The sequence below is a fragment of the Hyaena hyaena genome, unplaced genomic scaffold (assembly GCF_003009895.1).
Source record: "Hyaena hyaena isolate Hyena2069 unplaced genomic scaffold, ASM300989v1 scaffold_317, whole genome shotgun sequence".
In the NCBI taxonomy this organism is placed as follows: Eukaryota; Metazoa; Chordata; class Mammalia; order Carnivora; family Hyaenidae; genus Hyaena; species Hyaena hyaena.
In genome coordinates, this window is record NW_024080950.1 from 1,660,247 (window position 1) to 1,676,498 (window position 16,252).

General features: G+C 35.2%; 1 protein-coding gene across 3 annotated transcripts in view; it reads left to right on the forward strand.

Annotated features, from left to right (window-relative positions):
* The window catches only part of UBR3 (ubiquitin protein ligase E3 component n-recognin 3), a 234,960-nt gene that overhangs the window by 140,236 nt on the left and 78,472 nt on the right, over positions 1 to 16,252 (forward strand). For all 3 annotated transcript variants that reach the window (XM_039248804.1, XM_039248806.1, XM_039248805.1), the window contains exons 25-26: positions 6,381 to 6,530; positions 15,118 to 15,251. In XM_039248804.1, the coding sequence (XP_039104735.1) occupies positions 6,381 to 6,530; positions 15,118 to 15,251 (284 nt within the window). The remainder of the gene's footprint in view (positions 1 to 6,380; positions 6,531 to 15,117; positions 15,252 to 16,252) is intronic.

The following is a 16,252-nucleotide window of genomic DNA, read 5'->3' on the forward strand; positions in this document are numbered from 1 at the left end:
TTTTATCTTCCCCGGTTCGCACTCACGTTAGAAGGCTCTCTCAGTGGATTCTGCGTCTTTTTTCTCCCAATCTCTCAGGTTTTGTAAGGTTTCCAATGGCTTCAGATCTTTTCTGTGTGATGTATGGGCGCGAGTGCAAGTACGGAGCTCCTTACTTCTCCGCCATCTTGCCCTCTCTCTAATATATGCAGATTTAAAAAGTCATTTCAGAAGTTGAAGTTCCCAGAATGGACTTCAGAATGTGCAAGATGATCTAACTGTATTACAAATATATGAAACAGCCTCATTTAGGGGATGGGGAAAAAAGAGGCTAAGTAACTTTGGAAATTAGTGAAGTCTAGAATACTGAACATAAAAGGAACTACGCATCAACACTGAGCTTGATAACATACCTCCCGTGGAAGTATGGGTTAATTATTCTGAAACCACTCTCCTGATATACTGAGATCAAACAGTTAGGTAAATGGATGGCAGCTGATGGGAGCTGGATTTCTCATGGCTGGAGTGGGAGGTTATAGATAGAGAAGAGAAGGCTAAAATGATCCATGCAGTAATAGATTAGAGTTGGAGACTGAAAGTGCCCCCAGTGGCCAAGCTGGAACAGTTTATGCAAGGAAACAAAGTAGTATTGGATTATAACCCTGAGTACAAAATAAGTATATGTGAATTCATACTTACATAAATAAATGATTAAATAAATGGGGAAGAATAGACAAAATTCCCATGCAGAGGAATTGCAAACAATTTATATAGATAACTCACCTTCAAGCAGGTGGAACAACTCCTTACATGTAGGCTGTGCTTAGTGATTTCTTTCCAAAAAGTACAGTGTGGAATGTGGGGGGAGTGGGAGTGGTGGGAAGTAATGTTACAGTAGAAAAAGTTGGCAGGCACTACCTTAACTAGGTAAATATTGATCGTGATGTCATGTTGATTATATGTACCTTTGGTATGATGTGATGAGATTGGTATTTTACCTCAGTGGTCTTGTCCCTAAAACCCATAACCTAAGAGTAATTTTGAGAAAAGTGTCAGACAAGTTACAATTGAGGAACATTCTACAAAACACCTTGCCAGTACTCCTCAATGTTGTCAAGGTCATGAAAAACAAGGAAAGTCTGAGAAACTGTCACAGCCAAGAGTAGCTTAAGGAGATATGACAACTAATATGGCATCCTGAATGGGATTTTGGAACAGAAGGACATTAGATAGAAACTAAGGAAATCTGAAGGAAATATGGACTTTAATGTATCAACATTTTGTCAATAAAAATTGATCAACAGTATACCGATATTAGTTCATTGTGACAATCATACCATGCTAATATACGTATTAAAAGGAAACTGGTTGTGGGGTATATGAGAACTCTTTGTAGTGGCTTTAAAACTTCCCTGCTAATATAAAATTGTTTTAAAATGAGATTATTTTTTATGAAGTAAAAAAAAGAGAGTAAAGCAAGAATAATAATAAAAATAATGGCCAATCAGTACAGTACTGCACATCCTTACCAGAACTAATGATACTGCCCAGTGCAAGTTTTATAATTGTAGCAGTTGTCATAGGGTAGTCAGACTTCTTAGCAGAAAACAGTGAACTCTAATAGTGCACTTAGTTTGTGAATAGTAACTCACCTAATGGGTTACTAGCAAATACTCAAAATAATAAAAAATTAAAGTGTATTGTATGTTTTTAAAACCAAATAAAATGCTTATTTTGAATCAATTTATGCAATAAAGAAAATTCTCTGTGCCTGCCACTGGGCTGCAAGCCACACTTCACCCTGTGATTCTTGTGTTTTGCAGTTGATATTGCCCATGGGAAGCCTAATGTTTTCAAACAAAAATATGATTCTCATAATTTTGAGGGCATTAAACATATCATCCCTAAATCGTTCATCTAGTCTTTCCTCCATTCATCCAGATAACTCCATAAACACAAAGACAAAACATGCACCAAGAAATTTTTTTTTATTGTTTTATAAATACTTATTTTATTTTAAATTAATCCAGTGATTTTGTAAGTGTCAAAGTTAAAAGTAAAGGCAAAGCTGGGGTTTTTTTTTGTTTCTTGTTTTTTGTTTTTTTGAGAGAGAGAGAGCGCGAGTGCGCACAAGCTGGGAACAGTCAGAAAGATAGGGAGACAGAATCCGAAGCAGGCTCAGGCTCCAAGCTATCAACGCAGACAGTGCAATGTGGGGTTCAAACTGAGAAACTGTGAGATCACGACCTGAGCCCAAGTTGGATACTTAACCAACTGAGCCACCTAGGTGCCCCAGGCAAAGCTGTCTTTTAACTAAAGATTAATTTTATGTGAAAATAGACTTTAAGCAATCTTAACCAATATTAGAATAAGAAGTTTTATATAACATTGTAAACTCTTGAAGTGGAATTGTAATAATTCATCAACTGAAGCTTTTTACTCTGGTGATACTAAAATTAGTGCTTGGAGGATAAATAGATATTACAATGCTGGTATTGGAAAATGATTTTTAGTCCCTTAAATCAGAAAGTATCTCAAATGGAAACACCTTTATCATTTAAATGTTAGCTTTCATGACTCATGTAGCTTAGTAAAGCACAGTTGTTTAGTTCTTTTGAGAGGTTATATATTGTAATTAACATACAGTAGAAATTTTGTTAGTGAACAAATGCTATGTAACAGACCATCCCAAAATTTAGTGATTTAAAACAAGAACCACTTGTTATTTTTCCTGAGTTAGTGGGTTGGCTGGTAGTTTTGATTTGGACCAGACTTTTCTGCAAACGGTTTAGTTGGTTGGCTGAGATTTGCTGGTTAGCTGTTTGGCACTGGGCTGAGCTGATGGGACAACCTGACTGTTCTAATTTGACTCTTGCTCTCTTCAGGCAAGCTCGCTAGACTTATTTCCATGTGGGACACATGATTGAGAGTGTGTGAGTAAGAGAGAGAGAGAAAGAGGGAAAACATGCAAGATCACTTGAACTGTAGTCTTGGAAAGGCATGTTACTTCTGCCACATTTTTTCAATAAAGCAAATTAAGACCAGCCCATATACAAGAAGTGGGGAAATACATTCTACCTCTTGATGAGAGGAGTTTCAAAGTCACATTGCAAAGATCATGGACACAGGAGGAAGGAGTAAAGTATTGGGGCCATTTTGCCATCATTCTAACACAGTGATTATAAACAGAACTTTGACAAATTTGAAATAGTATTCAGAGAATCAGCTGCTTAATTAATTGAGGTAGATTCTGTTCTGTTCATGTAAAACCAAACAGATGAATTAACTGTTGCTTTATTCTTTTTTACCTTTATTGTAATAATATTAATTATGGTAATTTAACGAAGGCACTTTTATTTTTAAAGGGCAAGTGTCGATTTTATATAGAAACATATTTAAATTTTTAATTGTCTTGAAAGTCAAAGTAGAATTTAAGTAATCGAAGTGTTGTTTGTAGCAGGAATGTTTCCATTGTTATAATTGTCTCTCATAGCCCCGGGATTTATCATCTTTGACTATTACTGTCTCAGTTTTGCCTCTGTCTTCATTCAGTTTACCTAAAATACTACAATCTCTTCATTGCATCAATCTGTAGGACATGCATGTCCTTTAATATATACATTTATAATAATATATATATTTTTTGGTGTGGAAAATATGTGCAGGTGTTGATGTGTACTTGTGGTTGATAGAATTAAGTATCTTTATTGTAATATTTATCACAAGTTATACCCAATTATGCCATTCACTTAATAGGGCTTAAAAAAAACCTTTTTGGTTTTTTTGTTTGTTTTTGTTTTTTAGTTAATTCTGAGAGGAGACAGCATGAGCAGCAGAGGGTCAGAGAGAGAGGGAGGGTCTGAAACAGGCTCCAGGCTCTGAGCTAGCTGTTAGCACAGAGCCTGGCACGGGGCTCAAACCTGTGACCTGAGCCGAAGACACGCACTTAACCGACTAAGCCACCCAGGCGCCCCAAAAAACCTTTATGTTGAAATATAACATACACATAGAAAAGTGCATGTGGGCGCCTGGGTGCCTCAGTCGGTTAAGCGTCCAACTTCCGCTCAGGTCATGACCTCACAGTTTGTGGGTTCAAGCCACGCATCGGGCTCTCTGCTGACACCTCAGATCCTGGAGCCTCCTTTGGAATCTGTGACTCCTTCTCTGTCTGCCACTCCCCTGCCCACCCTCTGTCTTTCAAAAAAATAAATGTTAGAAAAATTTTTAAAAAAGGGCTTGCATGTTTCATAAGTATAGAGCTATATGAATTTTATTAAAAAAATTTTTTTTAATGTTTTATTTCTAGGAGAGAGAAAGAGAGAGACAGCATGAGCAGGGGAGGGTCAGAGAGAGAGGGAGTCACAGACTATGAAACAGGCTCCAGGCTCTGAGCTGGCAGTCAGCACAGAGCCCAGTCAGCACAGAGCCCGACGTGGGGCTCGAACCCACGAACCGCGAGATCATGACCTAAGCGAAAGTCGGACGCTTAACCAACTAAGCCACCCAGGCGCCCCAAGCTATATGAATTTTACAAACTGGGTATCTGGATTGAGATATAGAACATTGCCAGCATCCTCTAACCACCTTCTTGTTCTCTGTCACTCCCTCTTCCAAGAGTAATAAGTATCCTTGTTCCTAATCCTATACATTAGTTTGCCTGTTTCTGTTTTTTATGGACCCATGTACACATAATACATAGTCTTGTGAGCCTAACTCTTTGCAAGGTTATTTTTTTCCATAATTTTATCACTGTACAACTTTACTGGTATTGAAGCACGGATATTTTTTTAATATGCTAAGTATGTCAGATACTTTAATTCTGTATATGTATTATATTTTAAATCTTATAAAATATTTTTGCTTTATACAAGGAGCATTTATTTAGATTTCCCTACATATTGATTTTCTTTTTTATAATTTCTTTTTTAAATTTAAATTTTAGTTAACATACAGTGCAATATTGGTTTCAAGAATAGCATTCTATTCATCACTGCATACAACACCCAATGCTCATCACAAGTACCCTCCTTAGTACCCATCACCCATCTAGCCCATCTCCCACCCTCCTCCCTCCGTCAACCCTCAGTTTGTTCTCTATCATTAAGAGCCTCTTGTAGTTTGTTTCCTTCTCTCTTCCTTTTGTTCTCCCTTCCCATATATTCATCTGTCTTCTTTCTTAAATTCTACATGAGTGAAATCATGACATTTGTCTTTTCTGATTGAGTTATTTCTCTTATCATAATACATCCTAGCTCCATCCACATCACTGCAAATGGCAAGATTCCATTCAGCAAATGGCTGAGTAATATTCCATTATGTATTCCATCTATATATATTTTTTATATGTAAAATATACATGTACATACACATACACCGTTTATCAGTTGATGGGCATTTGGATTCTCTCCATAGTTTGGCTGTTGTTAATAGTGCTGCTATAGACATTGGAGTGCATTTATCCCTTTGAATCTGTAGTTTTGGATTCTTTGGGTAAATATCTAATAGTGCAATTGTTGGATCATAAGGTAGTTCTATTTTTAGTTTCTTAAGGAACTTCCGTACTTTTTTCCAGAGTGGCTGACTAGTTTGCATTCCTACTAACAGTGCAAGAAGGTTCTCCTTTCTCCACATTTCTTAGATTTCTTGTGTTGTTAATTTTATCCATTCTGACAGGTGTGAGGTGGTATCTCATCGTGGTTTTGATTTGTATTTCTCTGAGAATGAATGATGTTGAACATCTTTTCGTGGATGTCTTCTTTGGAAAAGCGTCTATTCGTGTCTTCTTCCCATTTCTTCTCTGGGTTATTTGTTTTTGGGTGTTGAGTTTGGTAAGTTCTTTATAGATTTTGAATACTGACCAAATATTATTAGGTAATGTTATTTGCAGATGTCTTCTCCCGTTTTGTAGGCTGCCTTTTAGGTTTTTTTGATTGTTTACTTTGTTACACAAAAGTGGGTTTTTTTTGTTTATTATTATTTTTTTTTATCTTGATGCAGTCCCAGTAGTTCATGTTTCCTTTTGTTTCCCTTGCCTTCAGTGGTGTTTCTAGTTAGAAGTTCCAGCTGAGGTCAAAGAGGTTGCTGCTTGTGTTCTCCTCTAGGATTTTGATGGTTTCCTGTCTCACATTTAGGTCTTTCATCCATTTTGGATTTATTTTTATGTATGGTGTAAGAACGTGGTTCAGTTTCATTCGTTTGCATGTTGCCGTCCAGTTTTGTCAACACCATTTGTGAAGAGACTGTCTTTTTTCCATTGGATATTCCTTCCAGCTTTGTCAAAGATTAGTTGACCATATAGTTGTGGGTCACAAAATATTTTGAACTTGATTTTTTCCCCTATATTTTCAATGAAGAAAGATTTTTCTCCTCAGGAATTAAGACCTGTAACTTTTTTCCCTCAGATTCTCCTGAGAACGATATTCCTATGGAGATCGCAACAGCAGAGCCACAAGTTTCTGAGGCAGTATATGATTGTGTTATTTGTGGACAAAGTGGCCCCTCCTCTGAAGACCGACCTACAGGATTGGTTGTATTATTACAGGCATCCTCAGGTAAAGTCAAAATAATTTTTCAGTTGGAACATTTTAAAGCCAAAGTATATACAATAAATTAATAAATACCTGTATTAATAAATTAAATCATTGCCTGCATATAACTGTAGATCTGTAAAGTAAGGATCAATGTAGATCTGTATAGCAAAGATTTTTAATTTGGTTTTATCTGACTTTCCTGGACAAGAATGTTAGAAGAAGCCCTTAACAGGGAAGTCTTTCTACATATTACACAATCTTTTTCCTTAAAGTGTGATGGTATATTATCAATGGTAGGTGGCAAATAACTGAGTGTAGCTTTCTTGGCAGCTTTTTTATTTTAAAATTGGGAAGAATTTAAACCCAGAAATACTGTCAGTTTAAATATTTTAGTTATATAAGGCACATTCAGGTAGGTTTGCCTTTATTTTTTGAACTACTAGAAGCAGTCATTCTTTTTTTTTTTTTAATTTTTAGTTTATTTTTTGAGAGAGAGAGACAACAGGGGAGGGGCAGAGAGAGAAGGAGAGAGAGAATCCCAAGCAGAGCCTAATATAAGGCTCTAACTCATGAACCATGAGATCATGACTAGAATGAAGGGTCAGAAGCTTAACCAACTGAAGTAATCATTCTTTTTTTTTTTTTTTTTTTTATGTTTTTTATTTTATTTATTTCTAGGAGAGAGAGAGAGACAGCGTGAGCAGGGGAGGGTCAGAGAGAGAGGGAGTCAGAGACTGAAACAGGCTCCAGGCTCTGAGCTGGCAGTCAGCACAGAGCCCGACGCGGGGCCCGAACCCACGAACCGTGAGATCATGACCTAAGCGAAAGTCGGACGCTTAACCGACTAAGCCACCCAGGCGCCCCTGAAGTAATCATTCTTGAAGCAGTCTGCTAAGTGATATGTTTGCCAATGTAGAGTTAAAAAATTTTTCTTTGAAAAAATTTTGAAGGATTTGTCTGAATGCCCTCTAGCCTCTCCCATACTGAAGTATTTTAAGGAGAGATAACTCTTACACACTTTTATCCCAGTGAATTCAGTCCATTTTCAACAGGAGTTTGTGTGAAGCAAAGAGAATATAAAATTCTTACACATTTCTCCCAAGCCTTTTTTCCTAGGGTGTTTATTCTCTGAATTAGCATAGTAACATGGAAACAGAAATGACTTCAAATACAGGTATTGCTTGACGTAATCTGGTCAAGTTTGTTGCTCTTTTAACTAGAGAGATAATATTGACTTCAGAGGATTATTGTACTGGTTAAGTAATATAATATAGGCAAAAGGATCTAATATGGTGCCTGGTAAATTAGTTTCTCCTCTTTTAACTTTCCTTGCTTAAAAATAAAATTGATTTGGGAAACTCCAATTGAATAGAACATTGGAGTAGAGCTGTCAAGATCAGAAATGCTGACTAAAAAGGAAATGTGTGGGAGTATTGACTAGTTTTGTAGCTATTTCTGTTTTCTACTACTGAGGAAAGTAGCTTATTAGATTTTTGCCACTTTTTATAATTTCTCCAAATACTTTATAATTATCAATGTAATGTTTTATTTCTTCATTCATTGTTTCCACATATATTTACTGAGAACCTAGGTGCCAGATACTGTCACAATAAGAAACAAGGCAAAACATGGGGCACCTGGGTGGCTCAGTCGGTAAAGCGTCCAACTTCGGCTCAGGTCATCATCTCACCATTCATGGGTTCGAGCCCCACGTCGGCCTCTGTGCTGACAGCTAGCTCAGAGCCTGGAGCCTCTCTTCAGATTCTGTGACTCCCTCTCTCTCTGACCCTCTCCTGCTCACGCTGTCTCTCTCTCTCAAAAATAAATAAAACATTAGAAAATATTTTTAAAAATTACAAAAAAAAAAAAAAAGAAACAAGAAAAAACAAAATCTCTGCCCTAATGCAGAGTTTTTGTTTCTGTTGTTTTAATCTTTATTATTTTATATTTAGGTTGCTTTCACCAAATTGTCACTTCATTTAATCTTTTTTACAATGTTGTATACTAGCTAAACTTATTAGTATTAGAAAATTACTCTGTAACATAGCTCTCTAATCTTTTATAGATAGAAGATTGTGAATAAAAACTAACATTAAAAAGTATTCAATGTAAAGAGTGATTTTAATTGGGAACTGTGGCAGATGAAATCTGGGTGTTTCCTTCCTTTCTTTCTGAGCTAACACACCTACTGACATCTTGCCTTTTGCCCCTCTTTACCTTTTCCTTACTTCTGACTTCTTTCTTTATTTTGATCTGTCTCTTCTCTTTTGATCTATTTACATTTGGATATGGAACATTTTAACCACATAATGAAGTAAACAGATTTAGTAAAATGAACTTCCATGTCTCCATCAGTCTTTATTTTTTATTTAAAAATTTTTTTTCTTAAATAGTTTATTGTCAAGTTGGTTTCCATATAACACCCACTCCTCATCCCCACAAGTGGCCTCCTCCATGCCCATACCCCCCTTCCCCATTCCCACAATCCCAGCAGGCCTCAGTTTGTTCTCAGTATTCAAGAATCTCTCATGGTTTGCCTCCCTCCCTCTCCCCAACTATTTTTCCCCTTCTCCTCCCTCATGGTCCTCTGTTAAGTTCCTCCTAATCCACCTGTACCTGCAAACATATGGTATCTGTCCTTCTCTGCCTGACTTATTTCGCTCATCGTAACACCCTCAAGTTCCATCCATGTTGCTACACATGGCCAGATTTCATTCTTTCTCATTGCCATGTAGTATTCCATGTATAGATAAACCACATCTTCTTGATCCATTCATCAGTTGTTGGACACTTAGACTCTTTCCATGTTTTGGCTATTGTTGAACGTGCTGCTATGAACACTGGGGTCCATGTGCCCCTATGTATCAGCACTCCTGTATCCCTTGGGTAAATTCCTAGCAGTGCTATTGCTGGGTTATAGGGGAGTTCTATTATTAATTTTTTGAGGAACCTCCACACTGTTTTCCAGAGGGGCTGCACCAGTTTACATTCCCACTAACAGTGGAGGAGGGTGCCCGTTTCTCCACATCCTCTCCAGCATCTAGAGTCTCCTGATTTGTTCATTTTACCCACTCTGAACGGCATGAGGTGGTATCTCAGTGTGGTTTTGATTTGTATTTCCCTGACGAGGAGGGATGCTGAGCATCATTTCATGTGTCTGTTGGCCATTTGGATGTCCTCTTTGGAGAAGTATCTGTTCGTATCTTCTGCCCATTTCTTCACTGGATTATTTGTTTTTCGGGTCTCCATCAGTCTTTAACAGTGACAAATCGGCTAACCTTATTTATCCCACCTCCTCGGAATTATATTGAAGCACATTCTAGATATTACTTCACTTCATCTGTAAATATGTTACTGTTTCCGTTAAAAAGAAAGTTCATGCTTTTTAGATTAACTACAGTCATTTGTAAGTAAATTAGTTTCTCAGTATAGTAAAATACCTTGTCAGTGTTCAAAATTCCCCAATTGTTTCTTATTTACTTTAATTAATCTATTTATAGCTATAGGGTCTCCTTGTAGTTTTTAATTAATAAATTCTTTTTTCATCTCCCCTCTTCTTTCTCCCTCCCCCAAATAGAGGCCCTCCTATCCCCATATATTTTACATTTTTGAAGAAATTAAGTCATTTAAGAACATTTTGAATTTTACTGAAAGTATCTTCGTGATGCTTAACTAGTTCTATCCACTCTATTTTCTCTCTGTTTTTGAATATTAGCAATGAATTGTGATTATTGCCTAGATTCACCAGTTCATCCACAAATCTTACTCTTTGCATGTTATTTATTAGCTGAAATAATTCTATAAAAGAAATTTTACTTAATCAACTATTTTTATTACTCTGAGATATACATTATACACAAAAGACAGGGTAAATACTGTATTTTTTCCCTTGGTCCTTAAAATATTGAGATAGTCATTCTTTAGCCCTTCCCCAAAATAATTAATTAGTACTTTTTAAATCAATATGATCTGTTGCAATTAATTTCTTTTTGAGAATCATATTCTTCCATCTTTGTTCAGTGGGAGCCTCTTCAAGTTACTTCCTCAGTTCTTTTGACACAAATTTTGTAGACTTGGAAATTTACATGTTTTGGCATGGCGAGTTGCACATTTCTGACCCAGAAATCAGCCATTTCTCTAAGAAGCCCTAGTTTCTTTTAGTGGAAAATGGTATTTGAAGACCATAAACTGGGTGCTAGGTGTGCTTGTTGCTCTAAACCTTTTTTATAGCCACTGATTCTTTATCGGCCTGTTTTGAAACCATGCATTAAAGAAGAGTCCCATGATTTCTCCCCTTAGTCTAACATTTGAGACTTGTGCTGGATTATATTTTGATTAGGAACTCTTCAAAACACTGCTAAGTTAAGGGTTCTAAAGATGTTGCTTTGTATGCTGTCTCACTATTGTGCAGAATACCCATTGTAAATATTATTGACTTGGGGAGATTCAGTTCTCCATAGAAGAGGAATACAATATTATATCATCTTTTCCATATTATTAGTCTCCACAGTCTTTGCAGAACTTAAGAAAGTCCAACATTAATGCCAGTGTTATAATCTTCATCATGTTTTAAAAAAACCATATGTAATAAAAAAACCAAAAATATATGTAATAAGAAGAAACTAAATCTGGAAAGCAATGCAGATTGAGGTTTTTAGACCAAGTATCAATGTTCTTGTAGAAAAACGCAGACAAGTAAAAATATGAAGGGCAAGGAGTGGTGATGGAACTGTAAAGGAGCAGAATTTTTGTATACTTTTGAAACTAAGTTCAAATTAATTTCATCTTGATTGTTAGAAAGTGAAGGTAACCATTTAAGAAGAAAATAGAAAAGGAAAGAAATGAGAAGGGAATCAATATGGTATATGAGAACATTCAATTAATCACAAAAATAGTAATAAACAAATTGAGGAACATAATAGAAAATAAATAGGAAAATGGCAAAACTAAGTCCTCCTAAATCAATAATTAATTACTTGAGATATAAATGCTTTTAACTCTTCAATTAAAAGGCAGAGCTTAACAGAATAGATTAAGCAACATGAATAGACTGTCTATGGGAGACATTTTATTTCTTTTTTTGTTTTTGAGAGAGAAAAAGAGTGCTTCAGCCAGGTAGGGGGAGAGGGTGGGGGAGAAAGAGAGAACTCTAAGCAGGCCCTGTGCTCAGGGCAGAGCCTACCTAGGGATCAGTCTCACAACCGTGAGATCATGACCTGAGCTGAAATTAACTTAGATGTGCAAGCAACTTAGTCAACCAGGCACCCCTAGATATTATAGATCTGAAGGCACAACTAGGTTGAAAATGGTTGTGAACAAGATCCCATGCAAATAGTAACCAACAGAGAGCTGGGATGGTAATGCTAATGTCAGACACAATAGATTTTAAGTAAAACATTGTTGCAAGAGCAAAAAGGACATTATATATTGATAAATGCATCAATCCATCAAGAAGATAAAACAGTTATAAACAACATGCATACCAAACAGCAGAGACCCAAAATATCTGAAGCAAAAATTGATAGAGGGAGAAATAGTTTTACAATAATAGTTGAAGACTTCAGTGCCCCACTTGAAATAATGGATAGGATAACTAAGCAGAAGAAGGTCAAAAAATGAGAAAACACTTTAGCAACAGTATAAAACAATTAAATCTAATACATTTATTTAGAATGCTCTATCTAACAAGAGTAGAGTAAACATTTTTCTCAATTGTACATGGAACATTCTCCAAGATAGATGATGTAGTAGGCTACAAACAAGTCTTAATACATTTTAAAAGATTGAAATCATCCAAAGTATCTTCTCTGATCACAGTGGAATGAAACTAGAAATCAGTAACAGAAGGAAAACTGGAAAATTCACAAATGGGTGGAAATTAAATAACAATTCTTGAGCAACTAATGGGTCAAGAAGAGATTACAGGTGAAATTAGAAGATACTTAATGATTGAAAATGAAACACAATATACCAAAACCTGTGGGAAAATAGTGCACAGAAGAAAATTTATAGCTGTAAATGCTTACATTAAAAACAAAGATCCCAAATAAATAACCTAACTTTACACTTTTAAGAAACTAGAGAAAGAAGAGCAAGCTAAACCCAAAGCTAGCAGATGAAAGGAAATAATAAAGATTAGAGCAGAGATAAATGAAATAGAGAATAGGAAATCAGTAGAAAGAGCAAAAGCAAAAATTGTTTTTTTCAAAATATCATCAAAATTGACAATTTTCAGCTTGACTGGCCAAGAATAAAAGAATACACAAATAACTAAAATCAGAAATGAAGGTTGGGGACATTGCCATAGGCCTTACAGAAATAAAAAGACTGTAAGAATATTATGAACAATTTTATGTCAATAAATTTGATATCCTAGATACAATGGATAAGTTCCTAGAAACATAGAAACTACTGAAACTGACTCAAGAAGAAATAGAAAATTTGAATAGACATTAAACAGGTAAAGAAAGTGAATCAGTAATCAAAAACTTCTCAACAAATAAAAGTTCAGGACCAGGAAACTTCACTCACAATGCTACCAGACATTGAAAAAATTAACATCAGTTCTTCTTAAACTTCTCAAAAAAAAGAAAAGAAAAGAAAAAAATAAGGAGAAGGGAGCATTTCCTAACTCCTTCTACGATGAAACCCATACCCTAATACCAAAGCCAGATAAAGACATCACAAGAAAAGAAAATGATAGACTGGTATCTCTTATGAGTGTAAATGCAGAAATCCTCAACAAAATCCTAGCAAACCAAATCCAGCAGTCTATTAAGAGGATTATATGTCATATAGCTAATTACATTTTAGTTGCTAGCATCTCCCTCCTTCTGTCTCTTCTTTTTACAGCTGCTGTAAATCTCTTCAAAACTTGGGGTCCACATTTATATACCTGATACTACTTCCCTAAGAATTGTCTTCCCATGCTTACTGAGACTTAAGTAATATATGGCAGTGTATGTTTCTATCCCCCCTCCCTTTTTTTGTGCTTTGATGCTTTACAGTTATAAAATCATAGTATTATTTTTGCCCTTTAGCTATATATCTCTTTTCCCAGCTTTCATTTTGAAAGTTTTATATCTACAGAATAGTCTTACTTGCACTCAACAATTATTAACATGTTGCCATGTTTTTCTTTCCCTTTCATCTATACACACACTCATATACACAAGCACACATAACTTTTTAGAAGAAAATGGCAGATGTCATGATGTTTTATCCTTGTAAGAACAAGGATATTCTTCCATATTCTTCTATATTATCATACCCAAGAAATTTAATATTATAATATCTAATATGTTCAAATTCTCCCAATTGTTCCAATAATATATATAGTCCCAATAATATATATATTATGTGTTATATATATTATATATTATATTATATATATATTATATGTTATATATATTATATATTATATTATATATATATATATAAATAAAAAAAGAGAGAGAGAGAGAAAGAGGGTAGGCAGGAGAGGGGCAGAGAAAGAGGGAGAGAGAGAATCCTAAGCAGGCTCTGCACTGACATGGGGCTCGAACTCACAAACCGTGAGATCATGACCTGAGCAGAAACTTAACCAAGTCAGACTCTTACCCAACTGAGCCACCCAAGTGCACCCCCAATAATATTTTTTGTAGCAGATTTTTTTCTTGATCCAAGAAAAAGATTATGCATTGCACTTAATTGTCATTTCTTTTTAGTTTCCTTGAATCTAAAACAGTTTCTCCAGCCCCTTTAAAATTTTTTGGAGCATCTAGGTCTTTTGTTCTGTAGAATATCTCATGTTCTGGATTTGTGTATTTATTTATTTATTAGGTTTAAGGTAAACATTTTTGATAATGGCATTAATAGATGATGTTCCCTCCCAGTCCATCACATTAGGAGGCTCATAGTGACAGTTTGTCCCATTATTGGTAATGCTAACCAAGTTTGATCACTTGGTTATGGTGGTAGGTAGTCTATAGGATGATACATTGAGACTCTGACAATTTACCCCATTACCCATTTACTTGATGTTCCTTGTCTGAATCAATGAATGTGTTATCTGTTACTATCATTATTCTTTTCAGTACTCAAATTCTCTTGAATTTGACCATCAGAACTCCTGAAGGTCCTCATGACCTGGCCCCTCAGTATTTGAATACTTCCTTGCTCTTTATTACAGTATAACCCCAGGCTCACTTTGAACTTTCCCCCAACCCTGGATGTAGCTTTTTCTTCAAGGATCTCTGTTTCCTTTTAGTGAGAAATAGTATATTTAAAAATGAAGTTTATTGATACCGGAGAATCATAACTTCTAGGCATCTTCAGTGGACAGATTTTGAAAACCATTCATCCTCTGTTGATTGATCGATTGATCATCCATCCATCCACCCAGAGTTCATACTAATATTTTAATGTTATTTCAAAAAATAAATATTATCATATTTCATGCCTATTTACTCTGTAGAAGAAAGTTAGAATACCACTTTTTCTTAGGTCATGAAAAATATTTAGTAGTAGAAAAATTAGAGTAGCTTATGATAAATAACTGCTTTACTTAGTGAATCATTTTGAATCAGGTTGATTATTTAATGAGCTCTTATTTCTGTTGTTTATGTAGTTTTGGGGCAGTGCCGAGACAACATTGAGCCAAAAAAATTGCCTATCACTGAGGAGGAGCAGATTTACCCTTGGGATACATGTGCAGCAGTTCATGATGTGAGACTTTCATTATTACAGCGTTATTTTAAAGATGTAAGTACCCTTTTTTTATCATACAGTGATACTTTGTCTGCAGAATTGATGTTTACTTCTCTCCAGAGTTTTATTTCATATTTTTTCTTCTACCAAATATCATTCTAATTTGGAATCTGGATGTTTATTAGAAAAAAAAAATAATATATGGATAGTAAGGAAATAGAAATCTGTAATAAATAAACTTTTCAGGTTACAAATGTTATATCTGTGTTTTAAGTGTTATTTATTATAAGATACATAAATTCAGTTTAATGGAATGATGAGTATTAACTCAAACCTTTAGTTATGGCATGCATATTTTTTTGAAGATTTTTGCCTCCTTTTACTTTCTTTTAAAGATATACAATAAAATCTCATTATAGTGCTTTTAAAATGTAAAGTAGAGACAGACTAATTCATAACTTCTATGGTTTTTTGCTGTTCACTTGGTAGATTTTTTTCCATCTCTTTCCATCTGAAGGCTATATCTAGTACTGAGGTGTTATAGGTCTTAGAAGATGAACTTAGTTTATTTAGTAGCACCAGCATTGTTAACATCCTTATAAAAGTTCTGTACCATTTTTAATATTCTCTCAGTGGATTATTAAATGGGGTTTTCTTTCACCTGTTGTCGTTTTTTTGTATCTTGAATTAAGCAAACATATAATAATAACTTAGTTAAAATATAAAGTCAAACATTATATTTAGTTAGCTATATGAAATGATTATCTTGATAGATTTCCACATATGATTCTTTTTTGCCCATAATGAACTGGATTAAATGGAAGAAACTAGTAGGAGATGTGGAATACAGAAACTCAATTAGAATAAGCAATAACTGACCTTGTAATGATGGGAGTCAGAGTAGGATGTGGTTTAGTAGTTTTGACTGAGGAGAAGGTTTCTGGAGAAAATGATGGCTCTAGTCAGGGAGGTATTATGTAGAGTAGAAAAAGTTCCAGTTGAGAAAAACTGGGGCTTGGTCCTGATTCTGCCATTGCTTAGCAATGTAAGCTTAG